The sequence below is a fragment of the Miniopterus schreibersii genome (assembly GCF_964146895.1).
Source record: "Miniopterus schreibersii genome assembly, chromosome: 9".
Lineage (NCBI taxonomy): Eukaryota > Metazoa > Chordata > Mammalia > Chiroptera > Miniopteridae > Miniopterus > Miniopterus schreibersii.
The window spans coordinates 60877389-60902938 of NC_138118.1; the positions used below are offsets into that span (position 1 = coordinate 60877389).

Below are 25550 nucleotides of genomic sequence, written 5' to 3' on the forward strand. Positions count from 1 at the left end.
TAAACTTTTATTTTATGGATAAGGAAACTGAAGACCTGAGGAGGTGAAAAGACTTGTTCAAGGTGAAATAACTAGTTTTTTCATTAAATAACTATTTGTTGAATGAAAAAATGATGACATTACATCATCAGCAGAAACTAATTTCTGGTGTGTCAAATAATGATCTGTATCCTAGAACAGCGATTTTCAACCTTTTTCATCTCATGGCACACTTAAACTAATTACTAAAAGTCTGCGGCACACCAAAAAAATGTTATATTTTTTTGCCTATCTGACAAAGGAAATAGGTATAATTTTGATTTATTTACACCAGATGGCTATTGTTGTGCTGGCTGTTGTCATTGTTTTAATTTGACAATCTAAAGGAACAGAGGTCAGTGCCCCTGACTAAATAGTCAGGTACTGCATGTTTTTACAATGCTGTGGCACACTGGTTGAAATCTTTGTCCTAGAAGCATGGACTAGCACCACTTGTGAGAATGCTAAATGTAAAATGTGAAAAGGAATGAGAACATTTGAATTCCTCTTTTTAAATATGTTTTTCATGGAAAAATATGTAACCAATTTAACTTGTTTACTTACTTAAACAGTGGCATTGATTTATTGTTCTAATCAATGACCTACTTATAATTTTACAATTATTATATGTTACAGATGAAAGCAAATGACTAAGTCACATGTGGTATATTATGAGAAACAGTGAGCCCTTTAATTGTGGTTCATTGTCCATTTAGAACAAAATAGAATTGTTGAAAATAAATTCATTAGTGTATAATATGGTTCATTTGGCCTATTTCTGATGTTTAAAACTTAGCAACTTTTATTTTCCACTATATCAGTTGTATAGGATTTATATAAAAAATACTAAGGTGGTAGATTTCCATATAAAAGAAGTCATGATATATGAATTTTAAAATAGTGGTTTTCTAGAAATTGCACTGTGGCAGTCCTGCCTTCCTGGGGTTATTCAACAGCACTTCAGCTTATATAATTACCACACTAGCCTCCCTTACAGAGCCCACAGGCGCCCAGGTTGGTCACCATGGCAACAGATTCTGAATCTGAGTAGCCCATCCTAATACTATGCATAGAGCCTCTTCTTGGAAAAGTTTTTGTTTTTTTTTAAATTTTAAATACATTCTCCTAAATTACAGGTATACAATAGCTGAGTATTTGTTCTAGTTTCTTATAAGTGTAATCTGACCACTAAATGTCTGAGCACACACAATTTATTAAATAGCAATGGAAAGATGGCACAAACATTTAAATACAGAGTGTGTCTCGATTCTGGGCACCATTTTGAAAAGAAGAAGAAAAATAACATTTCAGAATAAAAAAACATCTAAAGAAATAGCCATGGGAGGGAATCAACTCATCTTTATGCTTCCGCTAGAGCTATTTTATACTTATTTTTTAAGACTTCTAAGAGAGCATACATCTAAGCAGATAAAATACTATTTTTTCCATTAAAATATTTTTAAGAAATGAACAAACACGTGCGGCAAGGGCCATGTTTATAAACTCGCACAATAAAATTCTCTTTTATCTATAAAGCAGAGAGTGCACAGATTTGCTCAAGATTCCCCCGCATCTCCAGGAGGCCGATGAAACCTTTGGAGGCTGCAGTGCAGCTACTTTCTCATTTCCTGTTTGCTGTTTGGACAGGCTTTGCAGCTGTGGTGACTGAATATAATCAAGAAGGCTGACAATGCTCGCAGTTACATAATAGGACTCTCAAAGCACTGCCCCATCCATGAACTCATTTGAAACTAAAGGTAGGCTTTTCTCCCACCCCAGGCCCCATTAGGAAAGATATTTATATGTTTTATTTCAAATTCCCTTCTAATCTATTACCAAACAAGAGAAAGAAATTTACACAATAACTCATTGTGTAGTATCTTGGTTACAAAGTCAGCTCAAGTTTTTGTTTTCTTCTTTAGCCTTAAATTCAACTCTTATTTTATGCCATATTTCCATGTTTAGCCCTCCTTGATACCAGATACCAGGCATTTCAAAGCTTTCTTTAAGGTCTCCCTTTTTCCTTTCCCCTTGGCTCCATTCCTACTGTTTTCTAAAGTGTGTAATCCTTTCCAACTTCCATCAGCCCTGTAAATTAGGGAGAATGCACATTCTTGACCACATACTACAGAAAAACACATGTGTGCCCCCCAAGAAAACAGGGCTGGCTCCGAGAGAGGTTTGATCCCCAGAACTCAGCTCTGGGGGCCCCGTGAGTTTCCCTTCCCTTTCCTGTGGGCGCTTTCATTTGCAAAACAATGTGGATTCCAGTTCTTGGCTTTCTAACTAAAGGAAAGAGGAGGAAGGTCAGGGTGGCTGTGTCAAGGACCTTTGACACTGCTGTGAGCGCCAGCTCCACTTTTTCAGGCCCTAGTATATTTAAAAATGAAGAAACGCCTATGTAAGGCTGTACTGCAGTTAATATATGGACACTTAGCAATTATATTTGTTTAGAGGAACAAATGTATGTATCTGACCTCATTTGGAAATAAAAACGAATGTCTGCATTTTGGGCCCTTAATGAATTTGAAGTCCTGGCCCAAAGAGCTTTTGTTTCAGTAGAGGAATGCTCCAACATAAACTTTCATAGTCCAGAGGCCAGTGGTGATAGCAACAGAGAATTTGAGGTAATTGGGGCAAAGGTGGCAGGTTAGTAACACCTAACACCTGGAGATCATTTACTATGTACCAGGGACAATTCTAAATATTTTATGTCTGCTCACGTAATGTTTCCTTAGCCAGGTACAATTGTTATCCACAGTTCTATACATAAAGAAACTGAAGCACAGAAAGATAAACAATGTGGCCAAGTTTGCACAACTAGTAGTGGGATTGAGCCAGTGCTCTTACTGGACACAGAGCAGAAAGCACAAGGACTAGAGAGGGAATGTGAGTGTCCTCAGACTCACAGTAAAGGGAGGTGTGTGGATGTGCAGTGGTGGTGAGGACTTATAATATCAGTAATAAAATGGGGACAACACGTGCCACTTTGATTCTCTCCTCCAGCCCCCTGTCCTGTGGTTCCCAGGGCTGAAGGAACTGGACAAGCAGGTTGATGTCTGCACTCACGTTCTCTCCCCATAGGCCATGTGATGTGTTCAAATCACAGTGGAAAATGCCGTTTTTCAATGACAGGTGGAATCAAATCCAGCTTCATGGTCCCGTGACTTGGGCAAGTTATCCAGGGCTCTGTGCTCTGAATGACTCAGCACTTGGATTAATGCTTTCCTGTCACCATCTTAAAAATCTTAATAATTTTGAACAAAGGGTCCTGCATTTTTGTCTTGCACTGGGCCCCACAAATGCTGTAGCCAGTCCTGTGTGGAAACCTGAGCAAGCTGGGGAAGTTTGTCGCTCAGATCTTCCAGGGGAGACAAGATTCTATGTCCCTGTGATTCCTCTGGAACTGCAGTGCTAGAAACCTGCAGTTGCCTGTCAGTGAATTTGCATTTGACTGCAATGTAATACTTTTCAGCAGTCAGCTCTCACTAACAGGGCCTTTGATGACGCTCTCTCTGCCAACGTCTACGTGCATCGCCTGGAGCAAAAAGGCTCAGGACAGGCTCCAAATTAAACAGCAGGGTTAGCTACAAGGGACCCTCTTTGCAGAATGACAAGCCACGTTTAACTTCAGCAAGATTTGTAGCTGGCCCCAAGGGGCGCTCCTGCACGGTAACACAGGTCTATGCACACATCGCCCGCCCAGCCCTCCTGGAAATTTGTATTTCCTCTTTTGCAGAGTTTGTATAATTTAGGTGTGCTATAGTTAAGTCAAGATTTGCTCAAACAATTCCTCAAGTAGAGAAAATCAAACTGCTTCAGTACAAGGAAGCCAATCTGATAAGTCCTCTATTTCCTCTCTCAATGCTCCAGCTGTTTGGCACTAGAATAAACGATTGCTCACCAGTGGCGAGTTTCCATGGAATCGGTGGCTCCCGAGGCCTTTTCTGATGGGAAGGGTAGTGAGCTGATTTTCTCCACCAGGGCAGTAATGATACCAGTGAGCAGAAACTGTGGGGTTGGAGGGGGGGGGGGCAACTTCTCCAAGAAGACAAAAAGGGAATTTTGTGCCTCTATCCTTCAGAGGAGCCTGAATCCTCATCTTCAAGGAGATCTGTGGGGCTGCGCTGAATTAATAATGACGGCTGACATCTCCTAGCATTGACTCTGCCCCAGATGCCCTTGTAAGGGCTTTACACATGTCAACCTCGTTAAGCCTCACAACAAGCCAATGAGGTAGGCACCGTTATTATTATCTCCGTTTTGAAGGTGAAGGACCCCAGGCACAGAGAGGGTAAGCAGTTAAGTCAGGAGAGCAGCTGCAGGGCTGCAGGAGCTCCAGGTTCATCCAGGACAATAGCAGGCGGGGAAGAGTCCCCGGTGGGCCCTGGCTGCGTGTGCAGCTGCTGAGGCTGTGGCCTGTGTGTCCTCACAATAAACCCCCATTAAGGAGGGAAGCGCAATTGGTCGCCCTGGCTCTCGCAACCTGAAAGAGCCTATAGAATACAGACCCTATTGTGAACGCTTTTGTACTTTGGAGATTCCTTTTTTTATATATATAAATGGAATAATCAGGCCCTTCATGTATCCGAGGGGAATTCAGGATGGGGATGAAGAAGCGGCTCCCATTTTTGAGGCATTTGCAATCATTGTTGGAGGGACAGAGCCAACAGATGGAGAACAATGCTGAGGGACTGGAGGGCTGGTGTAAGCGACTGCCGCCGAGTGGTGTGGGAAAGGAGACGCCAAGGGGGTTTGCTCACGGGGAGCAAGCTAGGTGTGATGGGGGTGGAAAGGAGAAACTGGGTGGCTTTGGGCATATTTTTTAATCTTTAGACTTCACCTTCCTCAACTATAAAATAAAGTCGTCAATGATCACAAAACCTCCCTCCAGATTTAACAGTCAATAAATCCTGAGCTTTTTTCTTTTTTTTTCTTTGTAAAGGTGGGTTTTTATGTATGGTATCTACTAAAAGTTGAGGAACGTCGTAACTGATACAGCCCAGACTGAAGACCACATGGTCAGGTGGATCGTTTCCTGACCTCACATTAGCTTCCAAGAGTATTTGTGTCCTGAACTTCAACCCTTTAGCTTTCCTTGGCTAGTCAATTTATTGGTTGTCCCAGCCATAGACTCTGGGTGGGCAACAGTAGATTTACAGCTGCTCACATGGAAAGATATATAATACAAGAATAAATAATAATACAAGAAGGAACTCTGCATTTCACATACAACTATAAACCTACCTTTGTCCCACCTTGTATATATCTTAGCTATTTGTATTTTTCTTTTTTTTTTTGCTAAAATATAAAATTAAGATATATATATAGACTGCAGCCCTTAATAATAACTTGTATGTTTTGATAGTTTTAAAGAAATAAAATTCACCAAATGAGATCATCAGTCAAGCTGCTTATTATCATTTAAAATGTTTTCCTTGCCTGGCAGGGCATTTCTCAGAGGCTGAGCGTCGACCTAGGATCCAGGAGATCCTGGTTCAATTCCCGGTCAGGGCACATCCCTGGGTTGCGGGCTCCATCCTCAGTAGGGAACATGCAGGAGGCAGCAGATTAATGGATCAATGACGACTCTCTCATCATTGATGTTTCTCTCTCTCTCTCCCTCTCCCTTTCTCTCTCTGAAATCAATAAAGATATATTTTAAAAAATAAATAAACAAACAAATAAATAAAATAAAATGTTTCCCTTGTGTCTTTATTGTTTTTGTGTATTTCTTTCAACATTATAAATTATTCTAGCCCCCAATCCTGGCTATGATTGCTTAACATGCAGTTTTAAATTAATGAGTTCTATGGCAGAGATTAAACACATTTAAAATTTTATTTTATATCATTACGCACACCATATTTTCAACAGTAAAATGCTTTTTATCCCAAACAGGCAAGGGGTTAAGATTAAAAAATTACCTGATATTTTTATCATTGAAATATAGAAACAATAATTAAGGAAGAGGGACTTGGGAGGTATTTTTGCAGTATAATTCTAAAGACGAGGTGACTTTCTCTAGCCTGGCAAATATTCTATAGAACCCATAGGGCTAGTTGTTCTTAAGCGTGGTCCTCAGAGCAGCAGCATTGGCATGAAACAGATTCTCGGGTCTTACCCCAACTTAATTAGAACGTCAAGAGCTGGAGCTCAGCAGTCCGTGTGATGCAAGTCTTCCTGATGATGCTGAAGTGCCTTCATGTTTGAGAGCACTCTCATAATCCAGGCTGCCAATGGAACAGAACGGATCATAAGTTATGCTAAACGATTATCTTTCCTTACACCAAAAGGTGTGAGCACTCCCTTCTCCAATGCCCCAGCCCCGCACCTCCTGTGTTTTCTGTTTCTCTCACAGTACATCCCCTTCTGCCTTGCTGTGTAGTCGATATTGTCTAATGTCTTTGATGAGACTATAAAGTATCTGAGATGGGGCGGGGCTGCATCCTACTCATCTTTATTCCCTTGTGTGTCAGCGTCAGATCCATCATGACAACTCGATAGTTGTGGAGTTGTGGTATTCGGTGGGGGCGCTGACCGCCAAGCCCCGAGAGTCATCAGATAGCGTTTGGCCAAGGCTGTTAGCTGTATGAGTTCGGTGTACATTGCATGCCTGTCCCAAAATATTCCCTTGCAGGGGACTGATATTCATTCTTTTAAGATTTACAGAAAGCTTACAACCCATGTTTAAAATACAAAATCCACCTCGGAGGGTTCAAGAAATAGAAGAAAGAGCTAGAGGCTGAGCCTAGCTCTTTTACCCCCTGGAGCTATCAAGAGGCAGCCTATAGACACTAGAAAGGAACAGAGCTGGGAAACAGGAACAAATCTTTGATTTCACAGTCTTGCCTGGGGCCTTGACTGACAGTAGCTGCTGCTTTAACCTCGGTCTGCGGCTTCACGCCTCTTTAGGAGAGGCTCGGGAGATCTCACTCTGGTCTTATAGGGAATATTTTCAGCCGAAGAGAAAAATTGTCCGCATGAGAAGCAAGCTCTTCTTGCTTTCCCACACCCAAAGGCAGAGAATCATAAAACAATAACAATCTGGAAAGAATCTGAAGACACACGGTACAAAACATTTAGTTTATTATTTTAGGTGCTCTTCTTTTTAACACCATTGTGTGAAAGCAAACAATAAACGGACAACCCCCCCTCCCCCCCCCGCTTCCAAATAATGTTTAATTTATATTTACGTATTTGTTGGCCACTCATGTCTTGAAATGCATTCTGTAACATCATAAACCCCTGGCAAATTCTGAACTGAGAAATACATTGTAGGAAAATAAGATCAGAAAAGATATGGTTTATGTGGATACCTCCCCCCCCCCCCAATTTTCATCCATATTTGTAATTTCATCTCGATCACGTTTTATCTGCATTGGCTCAGATTTTTTCCCTGCGATGCTGCAGCTGGTTTACAGTTTCATTCCCCGAGGAACACTGCCATCAAGCGGCCCGATGCATTCAAGACAGGTCAGAAAAAGACCAGTGGCCGCATGGTTTTCATTTTGATTCTCTTTCCAGAAAAATGTTCGCGCTTTAAAATGTGCTTTGTTGTTTGCAGCTGCATTTGTGGGTTTCTTTCTAAAACAGCATCCTTAAAAATATTTGCCAAAAGGTGAACTCTGTGTCAGCTTTTGACTCCCCCAAGTATACAGTGGCCACATCAAAAATATCACATGTAGAAAATAATGTTTATTTTATAAATTTGTAAAGTTTTCCTAAATGTCTTCACTTCAAAGAGCGTATGATAGCGTTCCCATAGACACCAACGTGGCTTCCTATATTTTCTTCACCCTGATAAGTCAGCTTAAGGAGAGGAGATGGAGAACAAGAACTGTCGGGAGGCAGAATCACGTGGTACAAAAACTAAAGTATGATTCTTGACATCAGGTTGGCGGCTCCACTTTGCCTCTAAGTAACTATGTCATCTTGAGCAAGTCACATACACTATCTGGTCTCAGTCCTTTCTTCCTTGAATAAGTACACTTAAGTCAAAACTGTTTTCCAGTTTATAATCCTGTGATTCTACTTGACAAGTAAACAAGTTTTTCCCAAAACAAGAATGTTGTTTTTCTTTAGGTGGATTATTTCCCTATGGTTTTCCTGTAAATGTGCTCCCACTCCCTCTCTCTCCCTTCCCCAGCCTTAACTACAGCTTTGTCAGCATGACTCATCACGCGAAATTTTCTCTGCTGGAGCCGAGATTAGGTGTGGCCCTCAGCAAAGCTCCAGCGTAAGGGCTTTCCTGCGTCTTGTGGGCATTCACAGCTTAGGTATCTCTACCTACGTAAAGCCAAGTTGACGAATCTTTGCAATTGGTCAACGGCTTAGCGGCATCAGTGAGCTGGAGGTCTTAAAGAACGTTCCAGAATATTAGAAAAAGATAATTCAGAACAGCCTAATGTCTGTAACACCTGAAAGGGATGGGCAATTTTCTTCCCTAATGACACCTTCTTCTTTAGAAATTTGTCTAACGTGAAAAGGGGATGCAAAGGCTGCTTGGAGTACAGTGGTGAGGTTAATGTTCTGCTAAGACAAAATTATGGTAAATTATTCCCTCGAGCTGATTTTGTGAAGGGTGAGGGATGGCAGTGCAAGCTGGTGTTGACGCTTAACTGTGCTGGAAGGACATGTAAATGCAAGTCAGTTGCTAGGAGACCTAGAGCACAGAGCTAATGGCCACCCAGTGTGCTCAGGGATGTTTTATCTCAAGAAACCTTGTCTTTCACAGTCAACGATGACATTAAATGAACAGTCTGTCAAAATTCAGGTGGACCAGTGCTTATTTATTGCTTGTGTCAATCCAGCCATTCTGTCATCCGCCACCCATTAAGGGAACCATTGAAAGGGAACAGTGTCACATGGTGCCAGTGACCAAGATGCTCCAGCAAAGCTCAGAGTGATTCACTGCAAATTCACTTTAAATACTCTCACAAGAAAGACAGCTGGTTTGTTCACTGATATTAGTCCCAAGAAGGGTGCAGCAGTGGCTAATGAATTGCTCGATCGTGCCAAACAGAGGATGTCAAGCCCCAAGGAGAGCTCTCAACGAAGATGTGCTTAAGTAGGACTTTGGGCCCTGCCATTTACAAAGCAAGCATTTCAGCTCTTTGTGGCATTTAAAAAAAATAGATTTTATGCTAAACACACGCTTTCTGTTTGTAATTACCACCAAGAATATAAATATGTGGAACTTTAGAGCTGGAAGGGCTTTGAGAGTTCTTCCAGCGCCCCCGACTGGCGGGAGACGGAACCTGAGCCTGCAAGGGCGAGGGGCAGCCAATTCAGAAAATCATGGCAAGGACTTCTGCCTTTGCAAATGCTGTCGAGCTTTGCCAATATCCAGGAGACACCATATTCAGTGAGAGAGAAGGGAACAGAAACAAAATCTAATGGCTGAGCAGAAAGAAATTGCGTCACTGAGAGGTGTTTTGAATTATTAGAAACACACAGCTGATTATCACCAGAGTGGGTCCCCATTCCAGGTCCCAGCCCAGTGCTCTTTTACAGCAACACCCTCTAGCTCCTCTCAGGAGAGTTATGATGTTGTGTTAGCACATTGTGCCGAATGGCAGCAATTGGAATCCTGGAATGCTTCTGGAATGCTTTACAGTGTACAAACATGTTTATACACGTGGTTTCACTTGATTTTACAAACAAGGGAAATAGTCTTACCAAATAATATGCTTAGCACACAGAATTGATCTGCATTGTTATAAAAGTATAGTTTTAATTGCACTAGTTTTCTAGATTCCTATTATAATCCTCAAGCCACGCTGCAATATCCAGGGCAACATAGTGGACTTGGATAATAGAGGACTGACACTCTAATATGGTTTGGAATTGTTTTGTGTTTGCTCCGCTTCAATATTGTATATCCAAAAATAAAATAAAATGTGCACTTTCCTACTTATCTATGAAAAATGTAAAACTATCGTCAATTATAAGTTATTTTTGAGAACCTACTGTGTGTCAGGCCAGACACAGCAAATATGAAGATGCTGTTCTAGGTTTAACTTTGAGGGAATTGGACTTGTGTTCAAGAAGTATAAGAAAATAAATGAATATCTATCAGCTCCATTCCCAAGCTTTATTGAACTTCAAAGACTTTGAAAAGAGGTGGAGGGATCCTAATGAGGATGGCCTCTTAGTGTCACCTTTTCTTCATTCAGGACCTCTGCGCCTCCTGCTCCCTTGGCCTAGAAAGCTCTTCTCCTAGATGTCAGCATGACTTACTCCCTCACTTCCTTCAAGTTATTGCTCAGGGAAAGTGAGGACTTCTCTGACCATATATTTGAAACTGCGATGTTTTCCAGGGCTATAGCACTTTCCCAGGACCAGCCTGGAAGTGGAAGGACCAGCCTTTTCTTATTTATTGGCCTAGAGGAGCACACCTTTCTCTGATCTGTACAAGGGTGAATTATGGGCTGGCTGTGATCTTAGACCTTTCCTACTTTATTTTTCTCTGTGGCACGTACTCCCACCTGACAAACTATCTATTTTACTGTCTGTTTATTTTTACTTTTAATTGTCTGATCCCCCACAGCCTCTCCACTAGTATACAAGCTCCATAAAGGAAGGGAGTTTCTTCTTCACGAATCTATAGGGCTTAGGAAAAGCTCCAGGGGTAGCTAAGATGGATCCTGAGGGTTCTCACTTCTTTTATCTCTATCTCACATTGAATCAGGCTGCTCATTGTGACCAACAGAATATGGTGGAAGTGCTGTTGTCTGACTTCCCAGGCAACTTGCTGTTTTGGAATTTTTATTCTGGACACAGTCAACTTCCATGTCATGAGAACATTCAAGCAGCCCTAAGAAGAACTGGGACAAACTGCTAGCACCAAATTGTTAGCCAAGTGACCAAGCCATTTTGCAAGGGGATCTTCTAACTACTGGCCTTTAAATCTTTCAGCTTAGACCTCAAATATCATGTAGCACAGGCAAACCTTTCCCATGGAGTCCAGTCTGAATTCCTGACCCACAGAAACCATGAGCCATAATAAATCCTTATTGCTTTAAGCCAATAGATTTTGGGGTTATTTGTTATGTAGCAAAAGACAACTAGTACAGTGCCTGGTCCATAGTAAGTTCTCAATAAATATTTATTGAATGAAAAGATAAATGTAAGCAGATTTTTTTTTCCTAGGTTATTCAATGATCATAATATACTCCTGTTATTAACCTAAACAAAACATATACAAAGCCTTTGTTCAACAGCAACATTGGTTTGGAGTCTCAAGATGTAGGCTTGAATCTTAGCTCTGTTGCTTATTTGTTGTTTGACCTTATATAATTCACTTGTTGTCTTTGGGTCTTAGTTTTTTTTAATTTGTAAACTAGAAATAATGACTATTATAATTATACCACCAACCTGAAAGAGCCCTGTTGACATTGTAGACCCCTAGATCAGAGCTTTATTGAAACCCATGTTACAACTGGAATCATCTATTCTGTGAACCAATAAGTCTTCTTTATTGTTCAAGTCAGTTCCAGTTGTTGGTGTTATAACCAAAAACATCTTTATACAAATAATTAACACTAACAGGTGAAACGATAGCAAACAAAACAAAGTGACATGTAATGAGTAAGATGCTACATGGCAGGCAAATATAATAGCTCAGAAGAAAGGGACATCGGACCACCGTATCAACCATTTCTGCGAGCTGGTGTCAAGGACATCTTAATTCATCTGCCTGGGAAAATCTGGGAGGTTCAAGGGATTCTGTTTTTTCAAAGATTTTGGTTTCTATAGGTATATTTTTGAAAACTTGGCTTCTGATTTCTTCTCTATGGTTGCATTTGACAAGTAATTGCTGGCTAATAACATCAAATTTATGTTTAAATGCTTAAGGGACCAAGAAACTATTTGTGTTCCAGAGAAAATACTCTAAGTGGTTAGATTGTGTTGTGCTCAGACATCAAGAAAACAAGCAGCTGGGCTTCTGTGCCAGCTGCCTCCCCCAGGGGACCCCAGGGAGAACATGAGGGTCTTATGGGCCACTTGCCACAATGGCATCACCTTGTCAGAAAGCTTTTCATTTGTTCCAAGAGCAGAGGACACTGTCGTGGGTATGTCATGAAACAATAATAAAATATTCATCTTTTAGCATGTAAAGTTTTCATTTTTAAGAGCTGGAGGATACAGGAATTTCTGACAGGACTGAATAAACAGGCTGAAATGTGTCTACTGTGTAACTTGGCCTTCTGAGGTGGTGAATTGAAGACGTGGTCTAAATAACGTAGGCAGGTCTCAAATCTGTTTTATTAGCACTGGTCACATTACTTCCTATGTGTTAGAATGACTTTGATGGGCAGTTTAATTAAGCTGCTATTTGTTTTGTAAGTACAAATAATAATCTCTTAGTTTTTTCCCTGCTGCTCAGATAAATTGGTCAATAATTGATTTTTTTAGGACAATGCCAATGACTTTCTTAATTTTACACATTTCTTTATGGATATTGGCTTTGTGTTCTCTCATTATTCCACAAAGTTTAGATTTATTTATTTTTACAGCTCTGAGACTGAATTGACATAGCTTCTGTGAGAAAAAAATAAAGTCTTCTCTTTAGGTTAAAATGGTAGTGTTTCCAAATGTTAAAGCAATGCTTTTTAAAATTTCATTCTTAAATTATGATCCTTGTAGCCTTCAGCCTTCAGGGCCAAGTTTTGAGGTTTATTAACTCAGGGAAAGAAAGTATGGGAGCACCCTAGGACCAATTGGCTATTGATCAGGTTTAAGTGTCAATATCAAGTTTTAGAAACAAAATAGTTGTGAAAATCAAGCATTAAGAAATGAGGATTTTTTGAAATCATTTCATCAGGGTCAATGCCTGAAAGATTCAGATAATGGAGTCTTCTCCACAACGCAAAGATGGCAACCCTTCCACCTATGGAGGGAGGTCAACAAACTTGCTGACCTAGGGAGAAAAGGGAAAGGTTAAAGGGGAAGAAAAAAGTCCAGAACTGGACCCTTCTGGCCAGGAAGACTGGGGGTCTTGAGGCATTATGAGAGGGGATGTAGGTTGATCAAGGGAGGGGTCAGGTGACATGCTCTCATCCTGGTTCACACATTTCATCCAGGGTTGAATTTTAGTGGAGCAGTGAAGGGGAGAAGGGACTTGGAAGGTCTGAGGATACTGAGATTACCGGTCCAGCATCAGGGAGAATATGAACTCTTTGGAGAAGTCCAGCCCTCTGCTTAGGTCCATGTCCATTCTGGCTCTGGAAAGAGCAAGAAGGCAGCTATAGAAAGCTGTGCGTTCTTCGTGGGCTTTGTAAGAAGTATGAGGGAGGGCACAGAGTTTCCAAATATACGTTGGACTAACACAGTAAGTGGCTACAGCATTTAAGGATTTCAGCATTGGAGTCAAGTGACCAAGATCAAGTGCTCCAGTGGTGGCAGCCAGAAATCTGAAGAGAGCCAGATTAAAGCGTTTACTCTGCCATGGAGATCAGGGAGGGCTCAGAGGCCAACGAGTCTATCTGCGGACCCCCTATCCCTTCATGAGGTCATACAAGCTGCACTTCTACCCTTGACTGATATTTGCCTGGCATGCACTGGTCTGGCCACACTGGTTATTTATGGCCAAAATCTCTTCTAATTGATACTGGTTGTTAAATATTATTATTTTCAATATTGTTTTTATACATATCCCATATTTCCAGAAATCATCTTAAAAGGAAAGTCACAACTTTCAAAGATAGAGAATTTTATCTAAAGAGACTGAGCATTTACTTAAGAGACTGCTAAATATTTGGATCAGGCTAAACATATCAGATTGGAATAAAATTAATTTGCCCTTCCCTTTGTCACTAAGGTGGAGAATCCATAAGGAGAATCAGACCCATTCATTGGATATAAACAAACTATATTATTTCTGTATGCAATTCAATGAATTTGTAACTTTGTGTCATATTCTAGTGTAAAGGATACTGGAAAGATCTGAGAACTTCCATTAGCACTTAAATTCATTAGCATTCTAAGTTCTGCACAGGCAGGGATTTTGTCTGTTTGGCTTACTGCTGTATCTCCAGTGCTCAGAATAAGTGTCTGGCACATGGTAGGTGCTCAATAGGTATCCAATGAAGGGATTACAACTATTACATGAGGCAGGCTTGCAAAGTGTCCCCTAAGAATCCCCATAGTTTCAAAAAAGCAGTGTATCCCTAGTGTTATCCATCATAATCTGTAGTTGTCAGCTCCCTCTAGGAATATTATGTTCCATTTTAGGCACCAAAATTTAAGAGGGGCATTCATCAATAAACTAGAGAGGATCCATAATGGGGCAGGCAGGACAAAAGGATTCTGAAAACTACCCCAAATAAGGAACAGCTGATACTATTTCAGAAAAAGTTATTACGAGAGATCTGATGCTATTTCTGAATGTTAGAAAGGCCTTCATCCAGGACAAGTCCAAAATAAATGTATGATTGCACATTCATAATTAGACCCAATGGGGAGAAATTATGAATGGGCAAATTTTGGCTCAATGTAACAAAGAAACTTCTGACTCTAATTTTCAAATAATGGAATAGATAGTTAATTAAATATTGATTGTATGTTGTCAAACAAATATAAAAAAGGATCATATTTGCAAAAGCACTCAAGAGCTTCATCAGTTTTGCCTAGGGCTTTTCTTAATCCTTTGCTATTTCAATGATTAATTATTATATCAGTAATAACATAAAGCAATATCCTTTATCTTTTGAATGGCTTTTATTATAAAATTGGATCAGAAAAATTATCTTCCTCAGAAAATAGTAAACATTTTATTTTGTGATTCTATGAATTATACAATTGCTGCCAACCTAAATGTCATTAAATATTAAATGAAAAAAAAAAGGTCTCATAATTTTGCTGTTATTTTTCAAAATGAATTTTAAAAGATTTTCTCCCCCATTTTGTGAAATTTGTTCTTCATTTCGAGTAGAGTCAGTTTTAGTGACCTAATTATCCTCCAATAATGCAAAACTCCTGGACCTCTCTGTTTCTTCTATTGGGAATGCTGTTTTCTCTTAGTTTTGTCAAAAATGGACAAAGCATATCAACAAATGCTGAATGTCTCCTTGAGTTACCCATGGGACTTCAAAGGCACCGTCTCTTATTTGCCACCAGGACGTTGTAAATAATCGATGAATAATTCTTTATGCTTTCACTGTTCGTCAGTTCATTTGGGCTTGCTAGCCATGAGAATGACTCACTTCCTTGCTTCATGGAATCTGTAATCCTGTCGTTATTCTGAGTCAACAAGTTATCCTCATTAATATGTTCAGTGCGGAAACATCTTTTCATTACAAATGTGATATTTGCTCATTGTAGATGAATTCACAAAATGAGAAAGAGATAAAGAAGAAATCAGATGTAATCTTACCTATAGAAATAAAAGCTGATGACATTTGGTAATGGATGCTTGCAGACTTTTCTTCTTATGTGTACTTATAGTACATGTATTTATATATTTGTACATTATATAAATACATACAAATTGTATACATATATACAAACATATATTCATGAATTATGTAAGCATAGACATTTAAAAAAGATATTTATACTACACATACTATTTTATAAATTGCTTATTTTACAGATATTTTAAAATAAATATAGATCTGCTCTAACCAGTTTGCTCAGTGGTTAGAGCCCCAGCCCAAGGACTGAAGGGTCTCTCAGTTCGAGTATGTGATGTGTCTCTCTCACATTAATGTTTCTCTCTCTCTCTCTCCCTCTCTCTCTCTCTCTCTCTTCCACTCTCTGAAAAGCAATGGAAATATCCTGGGATGATAATTAAAGTAAAATAAAATAAAATAAAATAATAAAATAAAATAATAAAATAAAATAAAAATAGATCTACCTAGTTAGAATGACTGAAATGTATTTCATTATTTGTACACACCATAATTTGTTTATCAAATTTTCTACCTTTGGTATTTAGATTGCTTCTTATTTTTTTTACTATTATTAAAAATGTAACATCCACACACATATTTTTATTCATTTATCTTTTTTTTTCAGGACAAATATTTTATACCTTGTTAAGCTTGAAATTTTATCTTCTCAAGAACTTAAAAATGAAGAATACTAACAAAATATTTTAAACATTGAAAAAACAAGCAAAGCTAATCTACATTGTTAGATGTCAAGAGAATGGTTGTCACTGGGGTCAGGTGTATACTTTGATTGGAAGGAGACATAACGGGGGTTTTACGTATACCTGAACTACATTAGTCCCCCTTTATCCAAACTTTCATTTGCCATGGTTTCAGTGAGCAGTGGTCTAAAAACATTAAATGTAAAATTCCAGAAATAAACTATTCATAAGTTTTAAATTCTCGCCATTCTGAGTGGCACACTGAAACCTCCCACCACCCCGCTCCAAGCTGCCCAGCATGGGGCTCACCCCTGTGTGCTAAGTATTCACACTGCGTATGATCCCCACCCATTAATAACTTAGTGGCCCTCCCAGTTATCAGATATATTGGGGGGGGGCTACATTCACATATCTTTTATTACAGTATATTGTTACAATTGTTCTATTTTATTATTAGTTATTATTGTTAATATCTTACTGTACCTAATTTATAAATTAAAGTTTATCAAAGGTATGTATGTATTGGAAAAAACAGTGTTTAGTAATCCTGTTTCAGGATCCACTGGGGGCCTCAGGATGTATCCCCTGAGGAGAAGGGGGGAGTATTCTATGGGGGTGGATTACACAGTTATGTTCACTTTGTAAAAATTCAGCGAGCTGTACACTTGACTTGTCAACTCCTGCTTTCTTGTAATTATCTTACACATCAATGCAATAAGTTAAAAATTGTGTTACAATTTGCATCCATATTTTACATCCTTTGGTAAACTCTAAGAATTAAATGCTGTTATAATCTTAAATTTGGACTCTCACCAACAGTACATAAATATGATATTTTTTACATTCAAATTAATACTTATTATCATTTTTCTAATTTTTAATGATTTATAAATTTTAAAAATTGAGTATTTTCCTAACTTTTTATTTGAAAAAATTTCAAACTTAGAGAAAAATAAAAAAAAATAATATAATGGACACTCATAGATCCTTCATTAGATTTGCCAACTTTTTGCTAAATTTGCTTTCTCTTTCTGTCTCTATTTACACACACACACATCCATGTATATATGTGTGTGTATGTATATATATTTATTTTTGAATTTCTGAACAAATTGCAAAGAGTTTAGACATCATGCCAATTTATTCCTAATGTATCAGTTAAGAATAAGAATATTATTTTAAATAACCACATATGTTTACCATACCTTTAAAAATGAGCAATCATTTCACAGCATCAAGTAATATGTAGTCCATATTCATATTTCCACGATTGTGCCTATATGGTCTTTTCTAACTGACTAAAAAAAATACATGATTAAATAAAGTTCATTCACTCACTGAATTTAGCTTTTTTGCCTCTTTGGTCTCTCTTTACCTAAAATAATCCCCGGTCATCATCATCCCACTCTACTGTCCTCCGTGACATTGAAAATGTTCAAGTCTAGGTCACTTGCAAACTTTCCGTTTGTTTTCAAATGCGTGTGACCATGCCTGATTTTGCAGAGTTATATTACAGAATTATTACAGCTTTTCAGGAGCACATGTATCCAGCAACTGGAACACATTTTTCTTTGGGGCTATTGGTTAAACAGAGCAAGGCTGGACCTCCAGTTGGGCACCAGATGTTTTCACTGAGGGAAAAAGAAGCATTAAGAGCTTTTAAATCTCACATGATTACTTTGATCATATAACAGTGACATTTCACTCTCTGAAATGGACCGTGAGGGTTTTCCTTCGCGTTGGCATGGTATATTATTCGAGGATCAGTTAATATAGAGCTAGTTTTAAAGACCTGAAAAGGCAGCGACAGCCAAGAAGGGTATTTTGAAGTTAAAAATGATCCCTATATAAATAGAACGGATCAGCATAACTTCGGGATAAAATTAGCCGACACTTTGTGGGCTCTGCAGCATGTGCCCGGGTGCTTGGTGGCTCTCCTGATAAATCCCAGCGAAGCTGTGGGAGGCAGAGGAAGGATGGACGGCCCCGCTCTCCCGGCCGCGACCTCCGCGGCTGCCAAGCTCGTTAAGAGAAACTTCCTCGAGGCTCTAAAGTCAAATGACTTCGGGAAACTGAAGGCCATTTTAATCCAAAGGCAAATAGATGTGGACACGGTTTTTGAAGTTGAAGATGAGAATATGGTTTTGGCATCTTATAAACAAGGTAAAAATTATAGGTGTAATTGGTAACATCGACAAAAGATGGATATTTTTTAATGCACAGCGTCAGCCACCCAATCTCAAATCAGCAGCGCTATTATTTAAGTGTGCATTTTAAAAATATTTCTAATTTAATCTTTTCTTTTTCTCTTAAACTAGATCGCGATACAGGTCGATATATATGTGTACATATATTTTTTTTTTTATTGTGTTTTCTTCTCTGTCTTTTTAATTTCTCTGTTCCTGCCCCTGGAATCGGAAATCCTGGCCAATCATATTTAGTAATGCACTTTCCCTCTATTTCTAACTTTTCTTCTGCCTGAAGTGACATAGAATAAAGAAAACATCTCTAGACTTTGGCTAAAGAGATTGCTCAGATTTAACCCAGATGGTCTGACTGGCTCGGGGACAGGCAGATAACTCTCTGTTAACACAGCCACTTAAAGATATATCATCTCTATGCCCACCTCGATCAGCAGGAGGATTTTGGGCCCCCATTTGGAGAGCTAAGGAGTGGGTAGGGCTGCGCCTTGGTGCACTTTGACGGTTCTCATCCTTTTAATGAGCTTTCACGTTAGGCAGGAAAGCTGAAACCAGATAAAACAAAAAGTGAACTTTTTCCCTTGAATAAACAGATTAAAACGGTAGATGTTCTTAGCACAGATTATCTGCCTTATGAAGATCTAAGGATGACAGCAAATCAGAACTGACTGTTTTTCAATCAAGGGATTTTCTGGAACTCGTGCTTAATGAGTTAGAAATAAATTAGGAGAGTACAGATTCTGATTTCCCAAATCAGCTAGTTCTGGGGGAACTTGAGTAGCGAGGCCATCTGGTGAGCGGACTGCAAACAAACACCATGTTCAACATCACTTCTGTTTAAACAAAATAGATGATAAAAGGTCTTGTGTGTGGCCTTTAGAGAGAGGCAGCAATTCTTTTTTCATGTTAAGATGCTTTCCACTCATATAGAAATCATCATCAAGTTTCGGCAACGAATGCTAAGAGTATATAATTCTGCATTAATTTCTTAAACACTCTGCGAGTTCTGAAGGATAGAATATTCAAGGCCAGTTACTGTGTTTATAATTTTTACTCAAAGGCTTTATAATCAATTAGCACGGCTATTTTGACTGGAAGATACAAAAGAGTTCTGTTTTTTAAAAAGTAGTTGATAGAGGGCTCTGTTAAAAAGAAAGAGTGGATACTATAGAGTGAGGCTACTTTCATCACATGAATGTGTTCGGTGAAAGACGGTCTGAACGTTCAATACATGTTTAAGGGTTTTTTTAAAAACTCATGTTTGTGCCCAATGTAAAATAACTTAGGTCTAAGTCAGTGGGTGATTCGGTTGCCCCTGATTACGAAGCCTGCCCTTTCTCATCTCCTGATCACGTGAAGGCTCTGAGGCTGTGAGAAAGGAAGTTTTAGGGCCAGGCTCCGGGAAGAGGGGTGTTGCTTCTCTTGCTTCCAATGGAGTCATCACCCCTGATTGAGAAGAAAATGCATTTTAAATTTTTTTCTGTCAGCATGAGCCGACTCCATGGTCCTCATAGAGCTGAACGGGTGTTTCCATAGAGTTTGGACTGTGGGATGTGGCTGTCAATGAGGGAGACAGCAAATTACTCCCCAGGGAAAGGACAGGAACAGTTCCTTTGTATGCACCCCAGGTGGACATATGCGCAGGAATAATAGGATTTATGGTCATATCTTCAGGGTGCATGCAGGAAACTGTGTGTGTCTGTGTGCATGTGTGAGTGCACATGCACACGTGTGTGTATAGAAAGAAATACCCTTCCTCTCTGTTTGATATGGATACGGGTATAACCTGAAACCTGAATTAAAACCTCACCTTTCTTCAAAGTTTCCTCCAAGTTTTTCACACATCTTCCAGCCTCATTACCAATCCTTTAATATTTCAGTCAGGGTGGAAATGATAAATAGAATCCCAGTTGTTAGCCAAGCAAAATAGACCAAAGTGGTTATATCAATTTCTTAAGTCACAGAGGAATTCCTAGGGAACAGCTGAGCAGGCCACACTAGTGAGTGAGTTAGTTACTTAGTTAGTTAGTTAGAGTGCAGTTCCCTTCTGAATGATCCTAATGAGACGTTTTTTGTGTGTGTGGCCTCGAAGATTATGTGGTTGGGTTAAGTTTTGTGAGACTTTATTAAACTACAGTGGACTTCTTGGATGTTGAATTGTTACGCACTAGTTTTTTTAGGTTTTTATTTTTTTAAAGCACTTTTGAAAAACTCTATGCAGAAAAGTGTACAAATCATAAGTGTGCGGCTTGATTAATTTTCACAAAATAAACAAACCTATGTAACCAGCATCCAGATACGAAAACAGAGCATTACTTGTTTACTTTTAAAGTCTGAGAATCGTCCTTCAGGTTTCAGTTAATTTTGGCTTAAAATAAGGCAATGTGTAAAACCTATAGCAGATACCATGCTACCTTTAAATTTGCTCCTGTAATTAATAATATAATCTATCTTCAACATTTGATTGTCCTGCAGAAAATCAACAGCCGCACAATTAATCCCAAACCATTTTTATTTCTTTTAGGACATATTATAGCACTTTTCACGGGATTTCTGAGAGTGACCATATTTCCCTCCTAAAGATAGTATGTCTAAGCCAGAATGAAAGTTAGGTTATAATTTTTGGAAAGGTGACTCAGAATTCTATTGGCAAAGAAATCAACTTGGGATGTAAACATTGCTCCCTCAAATCCACACAATCTAATTGGCACACCAGCAATCAAAAGTTGACCTCCTAAGCAAATTTAGAACCAAGCATCTGAAAATTCACTTCTGCTTCCCCATCTTATTGAGCAGCTTCTCTTTCCCGTGTGACAGAGAACAGATTTAGAAGCCAGCTTCCAGAACTCGGGTTCACACTGTGGGTCCTGCCTCCCCCAGCACCTCATCATGATTCTTAAAGTCATATCTCACTGTATTGTTTCAAGTTGTTTTAAACTTCACAATCCAATCTTCAGATAAGGTCATATTTTATTAATTAAAAAAACTCCTCTCACACTTTGTAAAGCAAACATCGAAAACTTTTTGGTTGCCATTTGAGATATCTCCTAGAGAATGGCAGAGATATGGGTCTTAAAAGCAAACACAAGTAAGCAAAATGACATCTCCCAGATGATCACTTTAAAATGGGAATGATGAGAGGGAAAGTTAAACACATGAACAACTTTTTAACTGCTAAATGCAACAAATAGTTGAATAGTCCAAGGATGTTAATGATACAAAGTTTATTATATGCCAAGAACGAAGTATTTAGAGTGAAAGCAGGGTCTCTAAGAAGACTCAAAGCTCTTCAGATTAGTTCTCAGAATAGTGGAAAAGTGAACATCTATAAAACCGTTTCCAAAGGTTTTCCAACTACACATGTCGATCTTCGTTCAGATGTATGAGTCTAGGCTTATAAATGACCTAGGCAGAACATCACACTTACCTCTTTGGGATAAAATTCCCTAGTCAGCAAGGCTAATCAGAGTCCTTTTATTAATCAGTTAATGCACTTTAAGTACTTTGTTTATGGCCACAGCCACAGGTTCTTTGGTCGGTGGTGATTTTTTAATTAAAATAACCAATGAATGATTTCACTGAAAAACTTTCTGGCAAGTACTCTGTCTACTTTACTAAGTAGCAACTGCCATCCAAATACCTTAAATGCTCTTATTTCCACTCTCTTAATGAATAATCTCTTTTTCACCTAATTTTCCTCTTTGCCAGAAATTCGCTCTCCTGCTCTCCTATGACCATCTTAGGGTTCTTTTCCATTCTTTGATGTTCAAATTCTTTTTGTTTCAATTTTACATGTCAAGCTTATTGCCCCCTCTCCCCATCTCCTAGGAGAACTATGAGATTTATCCTGAAAATATTAGTTATAAACAAATAGCCAAGAACTGTGCTGCGGTCTCTAATCCTTCAAGACTGTGTAAATACATGGACACAGTCGGAGCAAATGTCTGCTAATCCAGCCACGAGCAATGTGTGTAACCTTTGGCTGTAACGGCAGAAGCTTCTCGGGTGTGGGTTCCTTGGACTCAGATAACACTGTAGCTGGTAACTGTGGCAGCGCTCAGACTTAGCTGAAGGTTTAGCAGAGATGTGTGCATCCCCCATGCACTGGAACAGGATCAATTCTTCCCAAGGATGGCCCGAACACTTTGCTCCTTGCCAGATTTCCCGAGCCAGGGGCTTTCTACTCAGCTACTCAGGCAGCTTTCTTAGGTTTCTGGTTTAAATTCAGCACACACACGATTAGTCTGCACATTTTTGTAGGGGTCAAACTTCTAAAATTCACTTACAAGTGATGTTGGTTAAGAAGTGAACTGGATGTCGCCTTCAGATTATCGAAGGCTGTTTAAGATTTGGGGGGAGACCAGAGTTTGAGTTGATCTCTGTCTGCTAGTTACACAAACAAGGGTACTTTATGCTACTTAATCTGTACAATTTATTATCCTATTTGTAAAGTGGAGGCTTCGTCAAGACCCTCTCTAAATCCCGTGCATGCTGCTAATCTCCGATGTTATGAAGAGGAAATTATATATACAGATAATAGGTCATGGCCTGGGGAAAGGTAAAAGGTAACTGTGCTCTAAATCCACATGGCCATGGCCTGGATTTGAGAGTTCTCTGTGGGATTTTTGCATAGGAGAAAAAAAATCTGTGTTCTCTTCCCAGTTATGCTCTTTGCTCAAGCAGAGGTCACCTGCAAGGGGCCATCCCTGCACAGACTGTCGACCTGGGGCTGAGTGTGCATGGTGGCCCCTGGGGGAAGGAGCGGCTCCTTCACCCCACCCCCCAAAGGCTTTGCTCCCAGTCTCTGCTCCACCCCTGTCTTTTGTGCAGTCTGAGCACGTAATCAGACGGCAGCCTGGCCTCTGCAGAGGTGAGCAGAGGGGGCCCTTTCAAAGACAAATGCTAAAAATAAATCCCATTCTGGGTTCTGAAAGCCTGGGACGATTCTGCTGTGGAAACAAGGAGAGAGTGAAAAATGAATCTGCCTGATTAACCATATTTCCCTCATGCTGTGATTGTTGGTGATTATATTTTGGAAGACAAATTCAAATCTCTTGACCTATCAGCATGCGCACAAGGATGTTAATAGGTGCCGTGTGACTGCAGTTGTTTGAAGATGGCTCTGCCTCAGGTTTGGTCCTCAGTGAGGGCAGGTGTGGCAGAAAGGACACTGTTGCTCATTTCCACACTTGGTACACAGTGACCTGTGGCCTCAGCCTCATTTTAAGGTGGTGATTGTATGTGGGTGGCCTCTTGGCTATGGGCTGTTCCTGTCACTATGCTCAGAGTTGAATTATCCAGAACCACCCTCTCCCCTCACATCACCACCAAAGTTCTGCAACCCGTCTTCAAGATACACTTCAGGAGGCCCTGATTGCCTCCACCCGTCTGGCCTCTTACTATTTCTCCATTCAGCCACCTAGGGGACACCAGTGAAGGTGTCTTACTGTCACCCACCTACATATATCCCCATCTAGGAGAGGGGCACAATTCCATACAGGGGTCAGCTGAATTCCAGGACCTAAGGCTGTCCCAGCCCAATATACTAGTTAATTATTATAGGAAATGAAGATGAAACTGAGGGGCCAAGGATGACTGATTCGTGTAACAAATGGGCAGGATAGATTCTCTAGGTGCTACTCGGGAGCTGCTTTCCTTCCTCGAGGTCTGTGAAGCAGGCTTGGAGCTCAACCTGTTCTGCTTCCACAAAGACAAAGATAGATGGAAACCCTGCCCTGCAGATATCCCTAGTCCATCAGCTTGAACTGAGGCAGGAGACTTCTGGTTCTAGCAGGCTGAACAAGTGGCAGTTTTCTCATCTGGAAAATGAAAGGCTTGGACTGGATAATCTTCCCTCCAGCGCTAACATTCTGTGTGTCTTTGATTTTACATCAAAATGGTGTTTTCTTAATCAGCTCTCTGCTGCTTCCTTTCTGAGATCATTTTTCTTCCCTTGCAGAAGCAGGCATGAATTTCCAGGCAGCGGCCGTAGAGAGCTGTTTAATCTTTGCTGCTAATCGGCAGGCAAAACACACCCCGGGTTTCAGACCTGGAACCAGCTTCTTTCCAAGACAGTTAGAAAAAGGCTGCCTTTGCAAAGGGCTTGTTGGGGAAGTTTGAGTATTAAAATGACGGATTGAGTATTAATGTTAAATGTGATTCATTCGTTATCAAAAGTAGGTTGCAGATCATATAGCTTAACAATTCTTTTGAATGCAGATTCAATGTAATAGTTACATAAAGATGTATAAATGGACACAGACACATATATTGTGTGTGCATATTTATTTACACACATATGCACATTACAGGCCCAGTGTTGGTACTCCCCAGCCCAGGCTATCTGTGACACTATGTGTCTTTGCCAGGAAAAGTCCATATAGCCAAATATTTTCCCTTCTCAGTGTCTATAATCTCAAATTAGTATCTTAGAATTTAATTCTATTTGTTGAATACAGATTTCTAGATAAATTCAGATAATCCTAAGAGGATCACACTTTAAACCATCCTCAGTTCTTAGACCTTAGTGTGCATTAACTTTGGATTTCCTTTTTTTTTTTTTTTAAATATATCTTTATTGATTTCAGGAGAGGAAAGGAGAGAGAGAGACAGGCAGACAGAAACATCAATGATGAGAGTCATTGATCGAGCCTGCAACCCGGGCATGTGCCCCGACTGGGAATCGAACCCCAATCGCCTGGATCCTAGGTCGACGCTCAACCGCTGAGCCACGCCCGGCAGGGCTGGATTTCCTTTTAAAGAGCAGATTGAGATAACAGGAGAGTTGGGAAGAAGAGAAAGCAAAATGGCCCTAGAATTCTGATGGGTTGGAAAAGGGATTAAAATGTGTGTGTGTGTGTGTGTTAGAACATGGGCTGCAGAAAAATAAGCTTCAGTTTGGGCTCATTCATTCCCTCAGGATTAATGAGCATTGTGCATGACCCTATAAATGGCCTCTTTAAATGAAATTGCTTTCCCCTTCTGGACAGGGAGACACTCGTTTATTCTAATTCTACTTATTTTTATAAAAAATAATACATGCACAAGGCACTAAATTTAAAAGCTCAAAGGAAACACTCAAGGACAAGTAAATCTATGGCCTTGTCCCCCAAACCGCAGTTCTTGGAGGCCAACACTGTAACCAGTTCTTGTTCTAGGTGTTAATAAATATATTCACATATGATAGCACACTCTGCGCACTGTTCAGCTCCCTGCGTCTCTCCCTCAACAGT

General features: G+C 39.7%; 1 protein-coding gene across 2 annotated transcripts in view; it reads left to right on the forward strand.

Moving 5' to 3' along the window:
* The first annotated feature begins 18012 nt into the window (after positions 1 to 18012).
* The window catches only part of ASB4 (ankyrin repeat and SOCS box containing 4), a 65247-nt gene continuing 57709 nt past the window's right edge, over positions 18013 to 25550 (forward strand). The window contains exon 1 of one of the 2 annotated variants that reach the window (XM_081146295.1): positions 18013 to 18280. In XM_081146295.1, the coding sequence (XP_081002421.1) occupies positions 18094 to 18280 (187 nt within the window). In that variant the 5' untranslated portion in view covers positions 18013 to 18093. The remainder of the gene's footprint in view (positions 18281 to 25550) is intronic. The other variant, XM_081146296.1, reaches the window with a different exon arrangement.